The following is a 24613-nucleotide window of genomic DNA, read 5'->3' as shown; positions in this document are numbered from 1 at the left end:
GTCGCTTACTATAAAAACAATTTTGAAACCTTTATCAATGTTACATGGCATTTGCTCATCATATCACACAAGTATATATTTTCCTGTTAAAAATATTATATTTGGTGTATATCGTATCAGTTAGATTTGGAATGATACTACGAGTTTTGCTTCTAATTTTATGTGGGCTAAGGGGCATCACTTCAAGTCAAACATTTGGAAATCCCGCTTCGTGACTCCCTTATAATTCATGAAATAACGTTGCTCATTGATGTATTTAAACAAAGCACTCTGGAAATGCTAAGTACTAAACCTTTTACTTCTTTAGAAAACCGCTTCGTTTCTTTGGTGGCTTGGGAAAATGTTAAAAAACCTATCAAAACACTTGATTTTTCATCATCGTCAATCATGCATTGCAATTTGCATGTCAGCATGTGCCGATGTGGCATGACCATGACAAATCATGAAATTGATGATCATGTGATTGATGTCATCATATCTGGTCATGCAATACACACCTTGCAAAAATGATTTTATACATTCAGGTGCATTTTCTCCATCCTTGGCTTCCTCGTCTTCCCGGCAAAACGCATGCATTTATTTCACTACGCCTGCAGGGGTCCTAATCACCGATCAAAACTGACTTCCCCAAGGACGATCAGTTTTTTGGCTCACCTGTGAGCCTTTACCATCACTCAGTGTCCGTCGTCGTCGTCGTTAGACATGAGTGGCACGTTTTGTAACCGCTCAAGCTTTTGAACTCTAACTTGGTTTGGTACACATGTACCCTTAGGTGACCGCTACACAGAGACCGAATCGCAGCCTCATATTATACCCGGTTTTGCCACCAGGGGGCCAGATGTCAAAAATGGAAAAATTGTGTTTTCTCCCTTAATATTACTGGTCCGAAAAATTTGAAAAAATATGGTAGGGACCTCTACCAATGGGACATCACATATCCTCCGGGTTTTTGATTTGACCTACTTTTGAAGGTCACAGAGGTCAAAGTTTGTCGGCAGCAATGCCGTTAGTCGGTGGTGGCATGTTTCGTAACCACTTTAGCCAGAGATCTCAAACTTGGTACAAATGTACCACTGGGTGACCCCTATACTCAGAGACCAAATCTTGGCTTAATACAATTCACGGTTTGGCCTATAGGAGGCCAAACGTTAAAAGTGAAAATATGTGATTACTTGCCTAATACTGGTCCGAAAAATCTGAAAAAAAATCTGATAGGTACTTCTTGCGGGTTTTTTTACCTACTTTTCAAGGTCACAAGGTCGAGGTCGTCCAGGGGCACTGCCGTTAGACAACAGTGGCACATTTTGTAACCGCTGAAGCTATTGAACTCTAGCTAACACATGTACCCCTGGGTGATCGCTACTCAGAGGCCAAATTGTAGTCTCACATGATTCACGGTTTGGCCACCAGAGGGCCGAAGGTCATGAATGAAAACATGGGGTTTCTCTCTGATTACTGGTCTGAAAGTGAAAGATTTGAAGAAAAAAATATGGTAGGTACTTCTTGCAGTGTTACATCATATATCCTCCGCATTTTTTCAACCTACTTTTCAAGGTCACAAGGTCAAGGTCGTCTGACGAGGCACCGATGTTAGATAACAGTGGCACAGTTTGTAATTGCTTAAGCCAGAGATGTCAAACTTGGTACAAATGTTCTCCTGGGCAATCACTCTTCAGAGACCGAACCGTTGCATGATGCGATTCACGGTTTCGCCAATAGGAGGCCAATTAGCAAAGTGAAAATATGCGATCGCACCCTCAATACTGGTCAAAAATTTGAAAAAAAACACCCCTTTTTGACCCCTTTCCTGTAGAAGCTGAACAAGCATGCGGTACCTTCGACTGTCACGCACGCTGGAATACTTGCCATTGCCAATCCACCACTATGTACAGAAAGGAAAAAACTGCCCAATTTCAAACTTCTACATCCTCAAACTGCTTCAAGTTAAAGTCCATTCCCACTAAAATTAGTTGTGTTTTTAAGAAATGACATTGAGGTTATAAAAGAAACATACACTCGTGATGATCAATATGAAGCTATCACTCTTCACATTTGTCCCACATATCACCATGAAGGTTACTTTATTATCATAGTCCATGTATACCAGAGGGAAAATATAAGCCTAGACCTCCCCAGACTTTTCACCTCCATTAAACAGTCTTTACCACATAACTGTGCAGACAAAAAATTTGTAATTCTTGGTGCTTTCAATCAGTACCACACTGAAAAAGACAAACACTATAATCATGATAATTCATCTCTGGAACAGCACATGGCCCAACATTATCACTGCCAACAGCTCATCACAGTTAACACAGCCAAAGTAATGGTACCTGTATGTTCTGACCCTACACCAAAAAAAAGGAAAATGTCTGTCGAAGACAAAGAACACAACTACTCATACTGAAACAAAAACTAAAATGGTATCAAAGATCTGAAATTGGATTTAGTATTTGCTAATGAAGCAGTCATCAGAAATATAGCTTATGCTCATGCTATTCAAAACTGGTGGTCTAATCATAAATTCTTGCATGTTGGTCTGATGTATCAGCCAAGATTGATAAAGATAGTATTCAAAATTGCTAGATCAGTCAATGAAAACTTAAAAAATTTTCAGGCTGATCCAAATGTCCTTGCAGCCTCCATTATTGCATTTGCAGAATCACGGTTAAACCAATCCAATTCAGACACTAGTCTCTCACTGCCTAATTTCCAGCATTTTCGTCATTACCAACCCCAGGTCAATAGCAACAAACGACCTCCACATGGTTTGATATTGTATGTAAAAGAAGAATTCAGAATTCTAAAAAAGATATTTTACAGAAACCAAAACTTCGAAGCTATATACATGTACACACTCCCGAAATATTCCACATATTAATCGTTTATGCATCACCCATATGTTCATTTTAACATGTCACTGATAATCTCACCACCTGACTCCGATCATACCAGCCGACTGAAACATATAGTCATTCTTGGTGACTTCAACATGAATTCAATAGTAGGAGGTGAAAATTTCAATGCCAAACTTGAAAAATTCTTTCTCCAGCAATATAACATGAAGCAAACAGTCACTGAAGAAACAGCTGATTACCACACCAAATTAGACCTTGTATTAACAAATGCACATCATGTGGACCATACAGGGGTCATTGACAATTGCTGGTCTGACCATAAAATGATACAGCTTTACCAATGTCAGAATCACTGACCCCATAGCCTTCCCTTTGACACAGATGAGCACATGGTCCCTGGACCATTTCATTATCTGCAAACAACTGCTAAACGTCAGTGCTCTGATCACCACCTCATTCATGATCTTTTGAAGTTCATATAAATTTCATCACATTTGAATGAGGGGAAGTTGAGAATTTTGTAAATCAAAAATGCGACCACAAAAATTTCAAGTCATTGCGTCGCCATCTTTGTTCCTCTTTTCAGACCAAAACATAGATGGGGGAACATTGATTTGAATTTTTGTGGTTGGACTTATAAATAGACTTTAAAAATTCTTTTTTTTTCGTTCATTCAAATGCGATGAACTTGGCAAAACAGAACAAAAAATATAAATATCTTCTTTTCGGTCATAAAAAGTTTTAAGAACAAGAAGTTGGGTTTAGTCGGTTATGGTCTGGAATTAGTGAGACCGCGTCTGTAGAAAAAACTATTCTTGATGCTCCCTTGCAAGTGGTGAGTATTTCCACCTCCTTATCTTGTTGGATATTTCATATTTGTCACGCTATACGTGTCACATCCCAAAAGTACACTTTACCATGTAGAAGAAAATTGACATAAGTGACATATATTTTTAGTGGATGAGTAAAGACTGAACGCCATTAGCAATCAAGTCTGCACTGCAGGCCAATCCTCTCCATGTCAGCTCGGATCCCTTTCATTAATTCATGAGGACCAACACTTCTGGCTGCAGACATCACGTGATCGATAATGGCGCTGAATCTGTTTTCGTCTGCTAGTGCTGGTAGTTACTTTCATTTAATGTTGATTTTCTTATCAAAAGGATATTATTGGACAATATTAGATGTTATAGGTATAAAGTGATGATTAGAGAACAGAATAAATTGGTTGAAGTACTTACCACTAGTAACATAGAGACACTGGAAATTTGCGAAGTGTTGTGGCAGTAAACAATTGCTACTCTTTTACTGTGAAGAATGGGGAAGCGGGGTAGTCTGGGCCCTGACAAAATGGCTCCTGAATGTTTACAATCTTTTTCACATCTTGAACAGACGCAGCACTGTGTTCAGTTAATTACATAGAGCAAATTTATTGTCCGTTGCTGGGCTTCACAATGCCAAGCTACCTTAAAATGTAACATAAATTGCAGCAAACAAATGTTTCATACAACTAATTTAGGATATACGTTGTCTATGTAGCGTAAAAATACTTGCTATAAAAAATGTTGGCAAATCAAAATTACCTCTACTAGAAATGTTATAAGGTATATTATAATGAAGTCATTTCGCATGCGCATGTAACATGTGCAAACGATATAAAATTATTTGAAATAAGTCGTACTTCCACCCATCAAATCCCCGTGTCTTTTGCGCTTACACCTATGAATTGCCGTGTCTAAATAGACCCGTGTGTCAAATCCCCATGTCTATTAGCCCATCGAGCTCGATGGGGCTAATCGGGGTCTAATTTAGACCCATGTTCAACACAGGTTTTTTGGTAGGTGGAATCTGAATAGACACGGCAATTGCAAGTTCTAAGATCCAGCGACATATGGCGCGGTGTAGTTGCCTCAGTATTGCACATGCAAAATTCCCCTCCAACGGGAAAGAAACACAGGAGTGCTCCCTACCTACAGCGCACCTGTCGCCGGGGCTATTTACCATTATCTAACACCACTGATAGGTCATGTAGGTGTAAGTGCGCCCTGGGTTTTTTTGACACACGGCAAAGACACAGGTCTTGAAAAAACACGGGGTTTTATGAAAGGTGGAACTACGACTATAGTTATTTTTTTTACTATTCTACAGAATAATCAGAAAATCTGCTCGGGGCACTTAACAAAGATAAAACATTCATTGTACACAAATATTGAAATAAGAACTTGACAAAAATATGACTTTAAAACAACAAACCTCTGGATAATAAAAGCTTGTAAAATTAAACATTGTAATAGCTTTTAAAAAGTAAGGTCTTCACTGTCTTCTTGTATACATGAAGACTGTCTTACAGCCAAGGGCAGTGCATTCCACAGGCCAGGTGCCACCTGCTTGAAAGATTGATTTCCATGTCTACTCTTTTGGTCTTGGTTCTCTGTGACGACAGGAGGCACTGGTCTGTGGAACGCAATGCTCGACTTGGCACGTGTCTCTTTATTAAATCCTCAATGTATATTGGAGCTGTTCCATTGAGTGCTCTGTAGGCATACAGCAGAATCTTATACTGTACCCTTCAATGCACTGGAAGCCAGTGAAGCCGAAAGAGAACCGGTCTTATATGGTCTCGTCATTTCGTCCACTGTTAGTGTTATTATTCATGCTGCTGTGTTTTGCACTTTTTGAAGTTTCGACATCAGTTGGTCAGTTGTTCAATACAGAAGGCCATTGGCATAGTCGAGTCTGAAGACTACGGTGGCTTGAACAAGAGATTTACGTGTATTGTCATTTGAATAAGGTTTGATTCTGCTGATGCTTCTTAAGTGAAAGTGACAAATACGTGATACATTATTTACATGTTTGTCCATTGTTTAAGAGGAGTCCATAAAAGCACCAAGATTTTTACGCAGTCAGCCGCGGGTTTAATTGAAAAACCACCAACTCTGAGACATAACTCCTTGCTAAAATGCTCCAGGTGTTTAGGATAAATGCAATAAACTCAGTCTTTTTGTCATTCTGCTTCAGTCCATTTGTCCTCAACCAGGGTTTCAAGTCCTCGACACAAGCGAAGCTTCTATTGAAGCAATGGCAGATTGTATGTTGTCTAAAGATGGTTTAATCGCCAAATAATTTGGTGCATCATCGACATCGGCATATAGATGGTATGGATACTGTCCTTTTGCAGGAGGTTGCCAATTCGTTTGGTATATACAATACAACTTGGGGCAAAGCAGCGACCCTGACCCAATCCAAGCCAGAGCCTTTTCATTAATACCAAAGGAATGCTCAAGGCGTTTCAACAGGATTGCATGATCAATTGTGTCAAAGGCTGAAGACATAATATATTAAAAGTAGTACCCAGTACTACTAGTACTGGCAGTGCCAGTACAATCTCACCATTGTCGAGGGCATCCACAATGTCTGATTGGACCGTAATTAAGGCAGTTTCAGTGGAATGACAAGCTTTAGGCAGACAGAAACGGTTCATCCCCATTTCGCCTACTCACCATTTCGCCTACTCACCATTTCGCCTACACCCATTTCGCCTATTCACCATTTCGCATATTACCCATTTTGCCTACTCACCATTTCGCCTACTCACCATTTCGCCTACTCACCATTTCGCCAACACCCATTTCGCCTATTCACCATTTCGCCTATTACCCATTTCGCCTACATCATTTCAAATGTTTTATGATAGTGACTTCAAATTCAAAAGATGTAATGACCATTTGTAAAGCAAAGCTCCACAATGAAGATATCCTGTAGGGCAGCACTTGGTTGTACCAAGATGTAAAAAAACAGGCTAAGACTCTTGGGTTCTTCACTTACAAATATTCATAATTGAAATGATGAAAAGCCCCCCCCCCCCTTGCCCTTGAAAATGGAAGTACTAGTATGTCGGCAATTGACCCGAACACATCAATATCTACATGTTGAAGAGTGACCTTCCCTCCCCCCACCCCCAATTAAGTGAATTGAAGAGAGACAAGACCACCATTGAATATTCATAGGTTGGATGTTCCAGACCTATAAATTAGACGCGAGTGTGTTTTCAACTGTCAAGTGCTTATTTGGAGAGGTATTGGAAAGATATTTGGTATGGCAAGTCTACAGATAAAAATAATTTTTTTGATGAAAAAATGAATTTTGATACATGGTAATTTGACCTTCCCTCCCCCCACCCCCAATTAAGTGAATTGAAGAGAGACAAGACCACCATTGAATATTCATAGGTTGGATGTTCCAGACCTATAAATTAGACGCGAGTGTGTTTTCAACTGTCAAGTGCTTATTTGGAGAGGTATTGGAAAGATATTTGGTATGGCAAGTCTACAGATAAAAATAATTTTTTCGATGAAAAAATGAATTTTGATACATGGTAATTTGACAATAAGGGGCGTGTTTTGAGATTTGGCTGAAAACAGTGGAAATATCATGGTCTCTCAAATTTGTCCAATTTGAAGAAAAAAAATTCGTGGACAACCACCAGTTCTAATAAAATTTCACCATTTACTCGCCTGACTGTCTGGAATGTCATATCCAAATTTCAGATTCACAACCCGAAGCATTGCGAGGCGGTCGAACTGTGACAATTTAACTGCAAAAAGGCTTAAAAAATCAATGGTGGTCTTGTCTCAAGAGGCCGGGTTGGAATGATAAAGTATGGTAAAGTTTAACTGGGAAATATACTATAATATAAAGGAAAAAAACCAAGCTCAACAATTCGTAAAATTGTTCAAATGTCCAGCGCACACCACTCTTTTCCTTTTTAGTAGGCGAAATGGTGAGTAGGCGAAATGGTGAGTAGGCGAAATGGTGAGTAGGCAAAATGGTGAATAGGCGAAGTGGGTGTAGGCGAAATGGTGAGTAGGCGAAATGGGGGTAGGCGAAATGGGGGTAGGCGAAATGGGTGTAGGCGAAATGGGTAATAGGCGAAATGGGTGTAGGCGAAATGGGTGTAGGCGAAATGGGGGTACACCACTGAAACGAGTCCTGAAGATCGTTTTCTTGCAGGTGCTCGTCGATTTGTGACGCAACCACTTTTTCCAGAACATTTGAATTATGGAAGGTTGGACACAGGCCTATAGTTACATATAATATTATCGCTTTTTTGTAGACAAGGATTTTTTGCTCCCATCATATAGGTTATGATGTGTCATTTATTCATCTTTGAAAATTTCACTACCCTGAAACATCATACAGCAGACGATAGACCTTTCTACACAGTGCCGGTTGGAACTAGATCGAGACTAGGTCAGTTTGGTTTGTTTTTCCCCGTGTAGACGCGATAGAACCGGCCTACACCTTCCTCGACCGAGGTTGGTTAGCGATGGTAGTCTCGGCCCAGTGGAGGCGGGTTGTATCGATCGTGTAGACGCGAACCAGCCCAAAGCCAGTTTGCACACGGCACTTTGGTGAAATCATTGGCGGGATCACTGTTATATTCCTGACGTGAAATTAGAGCGCGGATGTTGACACATGCTGCATATTATTTAGTTTTCACTCTTTTGTTGTTATTTTTCGTGATTTGTCCCAATGTCTACCGCAAGCGATCGTGGGTCAAGTTGGTCCAATGATGAGACCCTTGTGTTGCTACAGATATGGGGGAACGATCAAGTTCAGAGGGCCTTGGAAGGCATGAAGCATAATTGAAGAGTAATGGAAAAAATTGTCAAGGAAATGGGGAATAAAGGGTACAAGAGGTCGGCAACTCGGATTTAAATAAAATCAAGAGGCTGAAGGAAAAGTACAAGATCGAACTTAAGAAGGTGAACAAGTCGGGTGCTGGTGGGAGGTTCGGGATGTGGCGTTTTTTTTATAATGCTTCCTCCAGTGACCGGAGATTCATCAACGCCACCTTTCGGCTCTCAAATAAACAAACTGGCCCCGATCTCAATCGAGACTAGTTCATCAAACCCGCACCGTGTAGACTAGATGTGATACAAACTGGCTTGGTCGTATCCGGCCTGGGGAAGGTTGAGGTGGGTTCCTCCGAACCCGCACCGTGTAGAAAGGCCCTTTAGCCTGGGAGCTCAGCCCCAGGTTACATACCTTGACTATTTTTTACACCCTTAGGATCTAATGAATTTGGTTCACAAATCCTGCGGTCATTCACATTCTACACATTTACATTACAGATTGAGTGAGAGATCTTACCGTACCAATACAGCCATTACTTACAGTTGGATACTTCAGCAGCTGAACTCGTTCCCAATTCTGAATTCAAGCACAGCCATGCCATATGTATTTGTAAGCACTCAGATAAGGCTGGTAAGTATACTGGGAGTGACTGACTTGAAACACTTCGTTGAACAAAACCACGCAATGTGGTAGAAAAAACATCTTTTAACTGACAGATAACTATCTTGTCACATACTCCAGTAAATTACCTTAGTAAAATTTTGTTTTTTGCATTTTGAGGGGATCTCATGTCCCCCCCACATCAAATGGATAAGTTTGTCAGTACATCAGCACTATTCATGCTTGTACAATAAATATTTTCATCTCCTTATAAAGGTCAAACCAGATCTAGTTCCCTGTGTAGTATATCTCAGTATTAATCAGCTGGAGGTAAAAAAGGTCCTCCTTATGGCCTCCTTTCAGTTGGTAAGAAATCTAGTACAAAAGTAATTCCCTGTATAGCTGAGAACCGAAATATTGGATTATGAGGCATTACGGGTACCAGTGCATAATATATTGATGAATACTGAAGACCAGGATAATTTGCAACTTAATAATTTTCTGAATAGTGAACAGATTTCTGCCTGGTTATTTTTGAAAGAGGTGCGGGCCCCCTTTTGGGATCAGTGGTGTCAAAAAGACTCCCCCGTGCCGGACATGCTCCGCCTGTTTGGACTTTTCTCATTTCCGTCAACGTCGACAATCCCCACCCCGGTCGTCCCTCCTGTGGACCCAGCCAGGGCTTTAGCCCTGTGCACAGAGGTTCTCTCCCTCCTCCAGAAGGAGGCGGTAAGGGTGGTGGACAACCAATCCTCCCCGAGGCTTTTACAGCCACATCTTGGTTCCCAAGAAGTGGGGGAAGTGGAGACTGGTCATCGACCTGTCCAGCTTGAACCAGTTCCTCCGGGTGCCAAGCTTCAAGATGGAGACAACCAGGTCGGTAGCAATGGTGGTGCAGCCCAATGATTGGGCAATCTCGTTGGATCTCCAGGACGCGTATTTCGGAGCTCTCCCTCCACCTCCCAATATTATATGCACGATTGTTCCGCGTTAGACAGTCGCCCTCATTTGGTGAAGTACAGGTTTACATCACCTTTAAGTCAGCACCGAGATTAAACTATCAACCTCGGTTCTAGTACCGTACTTCTATGATTTGTATGATGAAAACCGCACTCAGATCTCTTAGAATCGAGGTTGAAGTGCGCACCTCGAAGGAGATGCTGCTCTCTCATTGTCGGCATGATAAAATGCGAGTCATTCTCCAAAGCAGCGATAACATTCAAGCATAGTGTAGGACTACTATCACTACTATCCACTGTGCCGGAGAATGAATGCGAGTTTGGATATCGTTTTTGAAATTCCTTGACTCAAATGTAAGCAACACTCTTGGTGCACTTGCTTCTACACTGGCTACTTCACCAAATGAGGGCAAATGTCTCGGGGGTTTGTGTGCAGAAGCAAACATTAACCCCTGATTTCCTCAGGGTGACAGACGGTATGCTATCTCTCGGTCAAATTGTCGCAGCTGAGCATGTGGTCTAGGTGCTTCCCTGCCTATCCTGCTCGTGGCCTACTCACTTGCAGTCATGGCCAACTATGCCAATTTCATCCCCATTATCATGATTGCTGTAATCTCAATTTGCAAACAAAATTGAACATTTGAGGATATCATTATCCATTGCAGATAGTCGTTAGATAGTCGTTAGATGGTTAGGAATTCATCCTGGTTAAGAAATATGCTAAATGTATAGTATATAGGTCAAATCAAATATGCTGTATCCTTGCTGGGAGTATCTACCATAAAATATTATCGAAAACAAGTCACTAATAAACAAGATATTGCACTTTTTACCTTTTCAGTTTTGGCTCCCTGGTGGCCAAGTCAAGAATCAGATCAAACTGAATTTCGGCATTAGAGGTTGTCCGACATAGGGGATCATGTGTACAAAGTTTCTAGTTAAAGTGATTAAGAGACGTGCAATAGTTACACTCAAACAGCCAATTTATGCCAACAATTTCCCTTTTTAGCTCACCTCTTAGCAGAGGTGAGCTTATCCCATACCGTGGCGTCCGTCGTCCGCCGTCGTCGTCATCGTCGTCGTCGTCCGTTAGCAGGGCACGTTTCGTAACTGTTAGAGCTATTGAGTTGAAACTTGGTACACATGTACCCTTATGTAATGACACCTTGGAGACCAAGTTTCGGTCCGATTCGTTTCATGGTTTGACCAGCAGGGGGCCAAACGTTAAAAGTGAAAATATGCAATATCTCCCTTAACAGTAGTCGGGAAATTTTGAAAAAAATATGGTAGGTACTTCTAGCAAAGGTGCATCATATATCCTCCGGGTTTTTGATTTGACCTCCTTTTCAAGGTCACAGAGGTCAAATGGTGTAAATTGGCCGTTAGGATGTAACGATGGCACGTTTCTAAACTGCAATGACTATTGATACCAAATTTGGTACACATTTACCCCTTAGTCAGGTGATCTCAGGGACCGAAGTTTGGTCCAATATGATTCACCACTTGACCACCAGGGGGCAAAATCCAAAAACCTTAAAAATGTGATTATTCCTTAACTTCTTGCCCGATTGCCACCAATTTGATATCATGGGTACATCTAACCACCATACAGTATATGTCACACAGGTTTTTAATTTGAGCTTCTTGTCAAGGTCACAGAGGTCAAATGGCGTAAATTCGCCGTCAGGCCGTAACTATGGCACGTTTCTTAACTGCAATGACTATTGATCACAAATTAAGTACACATGTACCCCTTGGTCAGGTGATCTCAGGTACCGAAGTTTGGTGCGATCTGATTTGCCGTTTGGCCTCCAGGGAGGGGGCGAAATCCTAAATTCTTCAAAATGCCATTATTCCTAGTAATGACTTGCCCGATTGGCACCAATTTTATATCATAGGTACATCTAATTCTAACAACCATTCAATGTGTCACCCGGGTCTTCTTTGATTTGACCTACTTTTCAAGGTCACAGAGGTCGAATATACTGTAAATTGGCCATTTTGGGGAAATTGTAATTGCTTGGACCTACATCAAACCTAACACTACATGACACAATACCATGCTCTTTATCCATCTTTCCTCCACATGAGGTGAGCACAATGGCCCTGGCCATTTCATTATGAAGCAGCCACTATGGCAGCCGTCTTCAATTTTGTTTCAGTTTGATAACTGGCAAATGCATTGGCCGTTCCATTCCAACTTTTTGCGGTACATTGGTGGTTACGAGTGGACGACTGTAATCATTTCCATCACAAGTACTCTTCATTTTGTATCCTCCAATTTTCATTACACACAGTGACACACAGTCAGGGGTTTATGCCACACTTTGCATTGCTCTTATAAACTGTCTGTTAGGGAGGTGAGCACAGTGGTCCTGGTCATTTCATTTTTTTTATTTACAGCCCATTCGCAAAAAATATCCTGCACACAAAATTCTCCTTTTCTACAATACCCAACCTTGTAAAAATTATCCCTCAACTTTGTTTTCAGGAGAATGGGGAAACTACAGTTGGAGATGAATTGAGTGATCCTGTCCTAATGAAGGCAATTGGTGCACTTCCAGTGATCCAGTTAGGAAATAACTTGTAAGTGTGTTTAAACTGAACTAAAAGAGATTGATGCGATGAGACTGCTTTAAACCAGGCAGTGTTTGCCAAGCCAAAAGTTCAAGATTTTGCTCCTTCTCATTCTGCATTTGCTACCAAAATTTGAGGTTAATGAATAAGAATTAAAAATTTTAGCATGTTTAATGTTTGTGTTCGTCTCCCAAGTTACGAAAATAAATGGTTGCGAACATAACCCGGGTTAAAGTATCTCATTTCCCCCACCTCCATGCATAGGAGGCAGCTCCAGGCCTGGGAGAATTTTTCCATCATTCTGGTGTTGTGTCTCAAAGGCGTGACACCACAGCAAACCAGCAACTGGGTGACAGAGTTCAGCGCTGTGCAAGCCCTGGGTAGGACCCCCCATGTACTGCGACCAAGTCATAAAAACTCAACCACTTTATGCATTTAAAGCTATTGCCAAGGTGTGGTTCGAATGTTAGTGTGTTCTGGCAAATTGTTTGTGACTTTGTTGCGTAATTTTTGGAATTTTTTCTTGAGATGGACTCTGGAACTTAGTAGATCTCCAGGAAATCTTACCTCAAACCAGGGCTTGCAGGGTGCTGAACCCAGACACTTGGGTATTGTGAAAAAAGGAGTAGTATGAGGTTGAGAAATGGATGTGAAGTTTGCAATCCACTGATTATAAGGAGGAGACTGTACTGTGGTGAGGGGACAGAAAGACAGCACTTTGCCAGAGTCCTAGTGCAGACTGGCTGTGGTGACAAGGCCAAAGGGGCAAAGTTAGCTCTTTAATAGCAAACTCCAGGAAGAGACTGGTCATTGACTAGCACATAAAGTCGGCTTTCAGCTAACTCCTAGAGAAGACTGGTCATTGACAAATGAGTATAAAGTCAGGTCTCAGCTAACTCACAAAGGAGACTGATCATTGCCAAGGGGACATAAAGTCAGAGTTCAGCCAACTCACGGAGGAGACTGGCCATTGACTAGCACATAAAGTCGGCTTTCAGCTAACTCCCAGAGAAGACTGGTCATTGACAAATGAGTATAAAGTCAGGTCTCAGCTAACACCCGGAGGAGACTGGTCATTGCCAAGGGGGCATAAAGTCAGCTCTCAGCCAACTTCAGGAGGGGACATTGCTAAGGGGGCATAAAGTCAGCTCTCGGCCAACTCCCGAAGGAGACTGGTCATTGCCAAGGGGGCATAAAGTCGGCGTTCAGCCAACTCACGGAGGAGACTGGTCATTGATACGGGGGCATAATGTCAGCTCTCAGCCAATTCCCATGGGAGACTGGTCATTAATTACCAAAAGGGCGTGAAGTCAGGTTTCAGCCAACTCACGGAGGAGACTGGTCATTGACAAGGGGGCATGAAGTCAGCTCTCAGCCAACTCCCAGAGGAGACTGGTCATTGCCAAGGGGACATAAAGTTATTAGCTCTCAGCCAACTCAAGGAGGAGACATTGACAAGGGGGGGGCCTGAAGTCAGCTCTCGACAAACTCCAAGAGGAGACTGGTCATTGCCAAGGGGGCATAAAGTCAGCTATCAGCCAATTCCCAGAGAAGACTGGTCATTGTCAAGGGGGCTTAAAGTCAGATTTCAGCCAACGCACAGAGATTGGTCATCGACAAGGGGCCTGAAGTCAGCTCTCAGCCAACTCACCGAGGGGACTGGTCATTGCCATTGTCTTGTAAAGTCAGATTTCAACCAACTTACGGAGGAAACTTGTCATTGACAATGGGGCGTAGAGTCAACTCTCAGCCAACTCCTGGAGGAGACTGGTCATTGCCAAGGGAGCATAAAGTCTGCTTTCAGCCAACTCACCGAGGAGACTGGTCATTCACAAGGAGGCATAAAGTCAGCACTTGGCCAATTCTCAGAGGAGACTGGTCATTGACAAGGAGGCATAAAGTCGGCACTCGGCCAATTCCCAGAGGAGACTGGTCATTGCCAAGGGAGCATAAAGTCTGCTTTCAGCCAATTCGCCTAGGAGACTGGTCATTGACAAGGCGGCATAAAGTCAGCACTCGGCCAATTCCCCCATTTATAAGGTGGCATTAGGTCAGCTCTTGGCCAGCTCCTAATGTGAGGAGCCTGGTTGTAGACAAGGAGGTATAAAGCCTTACTTAGCCTCAGCACTTAGCCAAGCCCCAAATTAGGAGACTGTCCCTTGACAATATGACATAAAGTCAGCTTTTAGCCAATTCTGGGAAGAGGCTTAGGTCATCCCCAGACCAACACTAGGAGAAGACTTGCCCTTGATGGCGCGATATGAAGTTAGTACTGGGCAACTCCAGGAAGAGACGTGGTAATTACAAGGGGCATGAATTCTGCACTCCGCCAATTGCAAAGGGAGATTGGCTTTTGGCAGATGTAAATGAAGTCACACCTTGCCAACTCCATGAGAGCACTGACTTGAGGGCATGAAGTTGGGACTTGGCATATTCCAGGACTGGCCTTTGACATGGGGACATGAAGAAACCAACTGACTATTAACAAGTGGGGGAGTCCGCTGTGAACTCTAATTGGAGAGGATGCATGGGGTCGGCACCTGGCCAGCTACATGAGGAGACTAACTGGAGTCTGGTCATTGAAGAGGGCATAAAGACATCACTTGACCAACCGCAGGAGAAGACCAGTCCATGACAGGGGGACTTAAAAGCAGCTCTTGCCCAACTCAGGAAGTGACTGGCTGTGAACAATGGGAATGAAGTCTGTTTTCGCCCAACTTAGGAAGTGGCTGGCTATTAATAACAGGAAGTATGAACTCGGTCAACTGGAGGAGAGGACTGGCTTTTGACAAGGGGACATGAAGTCAGTTCTCGCCCAACTCCAGGAAATGACAGGCTATCAACTAGGGGGATAAAGTCAGCACTACGTCAACTGCAAGAGGGGACTGGCCGCCTACAGGAGGTAATGAAATCTGCACCTGGCCACCTCAATGAAGAGACTGACTAGAGATTAGTCACTGAAACAGGGGCATAATGTCTTCACTCAACCAATGGCTGGTGTGGATTGGCCCTAGACGAGGGTGCATAAAGTCAGCTCTCAGCCAACTCCAGGGAGTGACTGGCTATAGTGTCAAATGGGAGTGAAGTCAGCACTCTGCAGCGAAGACTTGCTGATGACAGATTGTGTTGAAGTCAGCACCTGGCCAACACCATGAAAACACTGGCTGTTGTTCAGCCAACTCCAGCATCGGACGGGTAAGATGAGGCCGGAGCAGAGTGCTTAGGTGATCTATCTAACCCAAAATGGTAAAAAGATCAATATCACGTGGTTAGGGGACAAGGCCATAAGTCACTCACCTCCACTGTCTCCTGGTGGACCCTCGACTTGTATCCCTTGTCTGCCAGTGTGAATTGCTCCCGACAACCACTTTCCACAGAAATTTCACAGTCCTAATAATCGTCATAGCAATGTCAGTCAACTTTGATTGTAACTACTGTTCCTATGATGTCTGAAAGTGATCTCGTCTGAAATACAATGATTTTATAAGTGTAAATGTGAGTGGCCCTCACCAGGAGATTAGTGCCGATACTAAGATTATCTCCTAGAGTACTCTATCTCTCCTCCTTTAGGATTCCTGACGCACAACCTTATTTATGGTATATCGGATCAGGATTAGTACCAGATGTGTAATCCATCCCACACGCATCTTGACTATTTCTTCTGTGTTTTCTTAAAAATTCATCCATTTGAGGTCATATTTCATTGTATGACCATCATGCCACCCTCTTCACATAAGATGAGGGTTGGCATCGTTAAAGCCTACATTTACCTTTAGCAATTTGTGCCTTGAAGATCTAGATTTTTAGCTCATCTGGTGGGCTCGGTCTGTCACAGGGTGTCTGTCATCATGGTTCATTAGTATGGCACGTTCTGTAACCACTGGGACTATGGACGTGAAACTTTGTACTTATGCAACACTTGGTATGATATGCTTCCAGACCAAATTTTGGTTTATATAATTCTTGGTCTGGCCACTAGGGGGCAAAATGTGAAAACAGAAAAATGCTCTTCAAGTAGCTCATTAACAAATGTTGGGAATCTCACTAAACTTTTAAGTACGTGTATCTAGTGAGACTAGGAAGATATACAGTATAGTACAGATTTTCATTTGTTTTAAATTTGACCTATTTTTCAAGGTCAAAGTTTGTTGTCGTTGTCCATCATCCCTGAGCAGGCATGTTTTGTAACCACTGGAACTATGGACTGGAAACTTTGTACATGTGTTCTGCAAGGTATAATCTTCTTCAAGACCAAATTTCAATCTAATATGACTCACGGTTTGGCCACTTGCGGCAAACTACAAAAACACAAAAAATGCACGAATGGCCAGAATAGATAGAATCTCGCCAAATTTTCATGGTATGTTTATCTAGTGAATGTACATTGTAAGGGTTTTTCAATAACAAAGCCAGGTGAGTACATGGTCCATCGACTATTTCATTCTTTTTTTGTGATTTATTTTAAATGAACCTTGATGTTATTTGATTTGGTCTCCCCTGCCACTTACAATTCATCTGTTCCTTTTTCAGCAAAGAGTACAGAACCCCTGACGTACCTCGGGTAGTTCTTAACAAGCTGGAATTGCATGGTTACCAAGTAGTGTGCATGTCGGGTATAGGACAAACATGTGTATGGACTTTACACAAACCTTTAGCTGACGACAAGGATGTAACGAAGTTGGACGATTCTAGTCAAATCTGTAATGATCTTGTGACAAAAGAGACATGATGCATTTTCCCATCTTGTTATCTTGCCACACAGGAATGATGGTGTAGCATGTCATGCATGTCATGGATATAAGCAGCCATGGGTTATATGATTTAAATTGCAATTTACTCTATCTAGCCTCATTATTATCTAATCATGTCGACTAATCACAACATCTCATTCACGGTCATGTGGTTCTTTTTACTATTTTATTTTTCAGTTGGTGCTGTGCTGTCCCATCCACTGTTTCTCCTTAAAGGCATATGCCATTTGCGAACAATTTTGAATTTGTTATTGAATTTGAAAATTTTCAACTGCGTAAATATACATACTAGATATAAATTTCAGCATTGCCTTTCTGTAGACCGATAGATGAATACTATAAATACAAAGTTTCAACAAATTTGTATACATAATAACTGCACTGTGGCATTGTGTATTAGTGGATTTCTATTTAACTGGACCACCAGTAATTATGAACGGTGTACCCCTTTAACACCTTGATGGCGACACCTCATTTATTCATGATTGCAAATAATCATCACAGCCAAACCACATAGATCTACCTGGCCAGAAACCCCTCTACCAGCTGGTGTTGGGATGTCTCATTAATTTATCATTGGTACAACACCATCACTCTCTTTGGGGTAACTGAAATAGATCTGAAATTCAACTTTGTTAAGTATTTGTGGAGTGATTTCAACTTTTTGGGGGTCGGGTGTTGCTTAAGGGAGGGGGGGGGGTCATTTTGGTCATTTTTGACACAACACAATTCACAGCTTCTAGTGTGTTTGTTGTCTGTGACCTTTTTCAAAAACAGTGGGAGGTTTCTTGGCCACTAGGGCTATGGAACCATTGATCATGTCACCTCCAGATTTTTATAACAGATACTTTCAAATGGGACCACACCTGACATGATGCCTGGGTTTTTGATTTGACCTAGTTTTCAAAATCAAGGTCACAGGAGTTGGATTACTTTTTTAATTGACCATTAGAGTTCAACTGTTGCATGGTTCTTAACCGCTTAGGCTATGGACTTGAAACTTTGTGTGCAGGTGTGACCCTTTAGGTCAAAGGCCTCTCACATTGAATTTGAATTTTGCTCTGGGCTAAACTCGTGACTTAGTCCCTTAACCCTTTCACTGCCGATGTCGCCGCTCAGCACAACGCTAATCCCTACTCCCTGTGCCGATGTCGCCGCTGTGCGACATTTTACCCTACCTCAGAAGATCGTCGATTATGAGCTTGCTGATCGATGGCGTGGTAGAGAAGTGAACATGCTTCAAAACGAAACTAACTTCCGTATTTCGAACAATGCAACTTTATTGAGTAAATTGAGGTTGAAATTGCGAAAAAATTTCGTGAGGTGAAATATTAGCATTTTCGACACACTTATATCAAGTAAATCATATATTTGAAAGAATATCAAGGCATACAAAATGTTTGGATTGTGTTAGAAGATTGCATGGGACTAGAATTGATGTAAAAAAGTTGTATTCTTGGTTGTTACATAACAGTTTTATTCAATACAATAGAGTTTGACTAAAAAAATTTTTTCCTCATTATATATTCAAGATTGGTCATGACCTACTTTTTCATATTTTTAAAATGAAGAGTAGGTCATACTGAACATTTTTTATATACATTATTTCACTCTGTCTCCAATGGATTTCTCATAAATTAGGTTCATAAGAACCATGGTCGAAATTTGGAAAATATGGAAAATTCAATCGGCACAGCCAGTTGCAGAACAAAAAAATCAATCGGCAGCGAAAGGGTTAAGGGGCCAAAACTGAAAACACGAGAAGCCTGAATCCTGAATCCGGAATTCATTATTTCATCATCTCCAAATGTTTATCACGGGTACCTTTAAATATCAGTTAGTGGGAGGTAGTGTGCTTTGCTTTACTTCATTTGTTTACTCCTCAAACTCTTCATAATGCAAAGGTAGCGGTATTTCAAATGGCTCATTTGGTAGTGGAATATTTTGATAGTGATTACATGTATATGGTTGTGTGTTTTGTTGTTTCTGGTGAACAGTCATGTATTTGGAATACGGTGCTGGATTAATCAGTATTAAAATCATGTCATAATTCTTGGAAAGAAAAGACCACAAAATCTGTCTCAGACTTTTTGGCTCACCGTAGGGGAGTCTATACAATACCGCAGTGTCCGTCGTCGTCGTCGTCGTCGTCGTCGTCCGTCGTATCCTAGTTCAAAAACAGTGGCACGTTTCTTAACCGCTAGGCCTATGAACTTAAAACTTTGTACACATGACCCCCTAGGTCAGATGACCCGTGACACTAAATTTCTGTCCAATCTGATTCTCTACTTGGCCACCAGGGGGCCAAATGTGGATATCTAAAAAGTGTGATATCTCGCTTATTAGTAACTTGTTTTCGATGAAACTTTTGTTGTAGGTACTCATAGCAAATATACATCTTATATCATACGGGTTTTTAATTTGACCTACTTTTCAAGGTCACAGAGGTCATATGGCGTAAATTGGCCGTTAGAGTGTAAACTATGGCACGTTTCTTAACCACTAAAGCTATGAACTTGAAACTCGGTACATATAACCCCCTATATCACATAGCCTCTGGTGCTGAATTTCAGTTTGATCTGATTCTCAACTTTGCCACCAGGGGGCCAAAAGTGGAAATCTAAAAAGTGTGATATCTCGCTTATAAGTGACTTGTTTTCGATAAAATTTTTATGGTAGGTACCCTTAGGAAGAATACATCACATATCTTACGGGTTTTCAATTTGACCTACTTTTCAAGGTCACAGAGGTCATATGGCGTAAATTGGCCGTTAGAGTGTAAACTATGGCACGTTTCTTAACCACTAAAGCTATGAACTTGAAACTTGGTACATATAACCCCCTATATATCACATAGCCTCTGGTGCTGAATTTCAGTTTGATCTGATTCTCAACTTTGCCACCAGGGGGCCAAAAGTGGAAATCTAAAAAGTGTGATATCTCGCTTATAAGTGACTTGTTTTCGATAAAATTTTTATGGTAGGTACCCTTCGGAAGAATACATCACATATCTTACGGGTTTTCAATTTGACCTACTTTTCAAGGTCACAGAGGTCATATGGCGTAAATTGGCCGTTTGAGTGTAAACTATGGCACGTTTCTTAACCAGTAAAGCTATGAACTTGAAACTTGGTGCATATAACCCCCTACATCAGATAACCTCTGATGCCAAATTTTGGCTCGATCTGATTCTTTATTCGGCCACCAGGGGGAAATAATGGAAAAAGTAAGAAGTGCAATATCTTGCTTATTTTTAGTGATTCGTTTTCAATAACATTTTTATGGTAGGTTCTCCTAGCAAGGATACATCACATATCATATGAGTTTTTGATCTGACCTGCTTTTCAAGGTCACAGAGGTCAAATGGCGTAAATTTGTCGTTTGATTGTAACTATGGCACGTTTCTTAACCACTAAAGCTTTGAACTTGAAATTTGATACACATGACTCCCTACGTCATGTAACCTCGGACACCGAATTTCGATCTGATCTGGTACTCAACTCGGCCACCAGGAGGCCAAAACTAAAATAGGTAAAAAGTGCAATATCTCGTTTATTATTGACTCGTTTTTGATGATATTCTTATGGTACTTACTCCAAGCAACGATACATCACATGTCATACCGACTTTGGTTTGACCTATATACTATACGTGTACAATGTTTCTTAATCTGGATGAATTACAAAGCACCAAATATCTATACGGTGAGCACAATGGCCCCTGGCCGTTTCATTTTTTTGAGATTTTATATGCAGTTGCCAATTTATTTCTTAGAGCTTTGGGACGTCTCTTTATCAACGGAGCTGTTGTCCTCTTGTGAAGTCACCTTTCAAATACATTTCACTGCTCATTTCTTTAATCACTGTCAACTCATTATGTTTATTATGCTTGATACATGTGTCAATATTTGTGTAATGCTTGATAATTTGGGAAACAAAAAGTTCTTCTTATGAACTGGTATGGTCAACTATGGTTAAAAATATTGGAAAATGAAAATTTGCCTCACTTTTGCATCTGAGCTGTTTACATGTATTTTGAGGCAGTGTAGAGGGACTGAGGCAGTGTAGACAAAGATGAATTCTTAAATGGTTCATCACTTCAAAATCTTTTCACACGTTTAAATAGATATGAGGTGAAGAATCCATGTTGATGTTGTGTTTCATTTTACCACACACATACTTCAAACTTGTATAATTTGACATCTCAACATGCTCAATGCAAATGTAACAAATTTGCTACGTTGCTACATTGTCGTTCGGTTTCCAGGGACTATTTAACCAAACAAGTTCTTTTTAAAATAGTCTTCACATATTTTTCAAATATACATGTAACAACTTTTCTTTATTGATATATAGAAATATACATGTACTGTGTTGATGCATTTACACCGGTTTGGGGATGCCTGTCTAAAGGGCCTTTTTAGCTCACCGTAGGTGGGAGTCTATACAATACCGCAGTGTCCATCGTCGTCAACCGTCGTCTGTATCCTGTTTCAAAAACAGTGGCACGCATCTTAACCATTGGGGCTATGAACTTGAAGCTTTGTTCACAGGACCCCCCAGGTCAGATGACCTCCGAGACTGAATTTTGGTCCGATCCGATTCTTGATTTGACCACCAGGGGGCCTAAAGGGAAAACCTAAAAAGTGTTGTATCTCTCTTACATTTCAATAAGTTACTAATCAATCACTGGAAACAACAACTTATATCAGCGAAATCATCAGGGCAAATTGCGCTTTTCGACGGCAGTCTCGTAGAATCCTGTGTGAAGTCTCGAGGGATGTTCTAGACGACTCGGTCCCAGGCATGTGAAAAGTTGAAACGTAGTCCTCCATGGTGGGTGCGGGAAGGGGACTCCAGTCTCTCGTAGACCCCTCTCTCAAACCAACGTTCCTCCTTGTTGAGAATGACGACATCCTTGTTGTCGAATGAATGTCTGGTTTCCTTTAGATGGCTGAAGACCGTGGAATCATATCCACTGTTACCCACATGGCGGTGTTGTCCCAAGCCATCAAGAACATCTCTCGAGTTAACCACCAAATATCTCATCTGTACGGTGACCACAATGGCCCTTGGCCTTTTCATTTACCTGTAATAGGCCTATATGTGTATAATACACGCATCCACCATGTCTACACAGTATGTATTTCCAAATATTTTCATAAATATAGGGTTTTTAATGGTGTTAAAAAATACTGATATATTTTATCAAATATGCAGTTGATTTTATTTTTTTCAATCTACAAGGGCAAACTCGCCCCAGTGCCGAAATTAAAAAATTTCAGACACTGGAATTGATCAATTGCCACCATCTTGGACGTCAGCAACCCGAGATTCAGGGTTTTGACAATTCTACGTCATAAACTGTGTTCCCAGTTCAGAATGTAAATCTTATTCAGGCCAAATTAGTGCCACTTTCTCTCATAGATTTTATATTTTATTAAAAAATAACAAAATATGATCTTTATAAATAAAATTTGACACGTACTGGTGAGTTACGCCCAGGTCCCATGTTGCTAAAGGGTGTTAGCGCTGTCAAGTGCACTCACGAGATTGTTACATCTAATGTGGCAGCCATCTTGGATTTTGACACGGTGACCTGCTTTTAGGGTTCTTACTAATGCCTACATGCACTCGCACACCGAATTAGGCTTTGACAGTCGCTGACTTCCCCAGATATCATGTCCACAAGTGCACTTGTGAGATTGCAATAGATAAGGCGGCAACCAACTTGGATTTTGATGCGTCGACCTACTTTTCGATAGGGTTCTTACTAATGTCTATATGTACCCGCACACCAAATTTGGCTTTGATACGTTGCCGACTTCTCCAGATATCGCACTCACAAGTGGCCAGACGTGGGTATTTTCATGTCCCCCTTTCGCTGCACTGAGTGACGGGGGGGGGGGGGACAATAATACTCGAAGTATACAGACCAATTGTTGTGATTGTGATAATCTTTTTGTCCTTTCTAGCAAAAGGTTGTCCCTGTGGTTTATACATGTTATTACGAGAACCTCAGTTGGTTCTTGGCTTGTGTTCCTCCGTCACAACTGGGAGACTGACGTACTAGAGACAAGAATTTACAAAGAGGTTTTTGATAATTTCTCACATTTTAATGCCATGAAAAAAATCGGCCCGTTGTACGTGTCGGTGTCAGTGTCGGTTAACTTTCCACTTTTCATCAATTACCAGAGAAAAGCCTCGCCTGAACAGTCCTTTTTTGGGGGTCTTCTTCAAAAATCATTGCTAGATAATTAACAATATGGCTACCACGGCAGCCATCTTGAAATCTGTTTCTGTCAATTATCAGAGAAGCTTCGCTTGAGCGGTCTGATTTTATTGCGGCTTATAGGGAGTGACTAGGTGAAAGTTTCTCTTGAAAATCGAATAATCCAATAATCAATATTCCAATAATCAATATGGCCACCACAGTGGCCATCTTGATTTTCGTTTCCGCTCGATAAATGACACACGCCTTGAGCAATTCACCCCAATTTTTCGCACTCCGTTGGGAGTCATTTGGGGAAGGTTCCTTTTGAAAATTGACGTCGTCAAATCTCAAGCATCTTTAATTTAATTTTCATTCGACAACTGACAGACGCTTCGGGCAATTAACTCCCAATTTTTCGTGATTGACTGGGTGTCAAAAAGGTAAGGTTCCTTTCTGACCAGAATTGTACTAAAACATGCATGGTGTTACAAGCAACATGTCCCTTGTAGATACGACCATGGGTTTCATCCATGGATCTATGATGGGGGGGTTTTCCATCATCTGTCCATGGATGGGCCCGTGGAAATGGTGGATGGAACGTTGATAAGTAATCGCCGTCATAGATCCATGTATTGACACTTCTGCCTGTGTACATGTAACATGTCAGATTTTAGATTCATGTTGACCAGAAAATTTGTGCTTACATTTTCATTTCGTGTTTTTCACAACCATCAAAATTCATTAAAAAAATGCCGCAAAAACAATTTTTATTGAAATTACTGTGACAATTTTGTGCTTAAGAATAGTTTAAACGGTAAAGCTAGGGTAGTATTCTACTAGCAACTAAAGACAAACATGACCAAGGTGAAGTTCAATAACAGCAACGTCAAGTCGTCGCTGTTTTCACAAAGTGACCAATCAACAAATTTTCAATTTTGAGGTTTCGCCACCAAACCTAATCATGTAGGTCAATGGTTCTTCTCTCAAACTTTTCGACCTGTACATGAAGTCGTTTAGA

At 41.3% G+C, this 24613-nt stretch overlaps 1 protein-coding gene across 1 annotated transcript; it reads left to right on the top strand.

The window, feature by feature from the left end:
• Positions 1 to 178: 178 nt before the first annotated feature.
• LOC135484032 (GTP cyclohydrolase 1 feedback regulatory protein-like) lies at positions 179 to 24319 on the top strand. Its single transcript, XM_064765063.1, has 4 exons — positions 179 to 283; positions 8993 to 9125; positions 12546 to 12640; positions 17162 to 24319. The coding sequence occupies exons 2-4, from the start codon at positions 9090 to 9092 to the stop codon at positions 17358 to 17360; spliced, it is 330 nt and encodes a 109-aa protein (XP_064621133.1). The 5' UTR covers positions 179 to 283; positions 8993 to 9089; the 3' UTR covers positions 17361 to 24319.
• Positions 24320 to 24613: the final 294 nt, after the last annotated feature.

Source organism: Lineus longissimus, chromosome 3 (assembly GCF_910592395.1).
Source record: "Lineus longissimus chromosome 3, tnLinLong1.2, whole genome shotgun sequence".
NCBI lineage: Eukaryota > Metazoa > Nemertea > Pilidiophora > Heteronemertea > Lineidae > Lineus > Lineus longissimus.
Note: the sequence above shows the minus strand (reverse complement) of the source record. Positions and strands in the feature narration are given on the sequence as shown.

Excerpts from the sequence above, each read along its gene's own strand:
- LOC135484032 (XM_064765063.1), top strand. The coding sequence starts at position 9,090 with ATGCCATATGTATTTGTAAGCACTCAGATAAGGCTG. Across the intron at positions 9,126-12,545 it reads TAAGCACTCAGATAAGGCTG|GAGAATGGGGAAACTACAGT; the intron begins GTAAGTATACTG and ends CTTTGTTTTCAG. Across the intron at positions 12,641-17,161 it reads ATCCAGTTAGGAAATAACTT|CAAAGAGTACAGAACCCCTG; the intron begins GTAAGTGTGTTT and ends TTCCTTTTTCAG.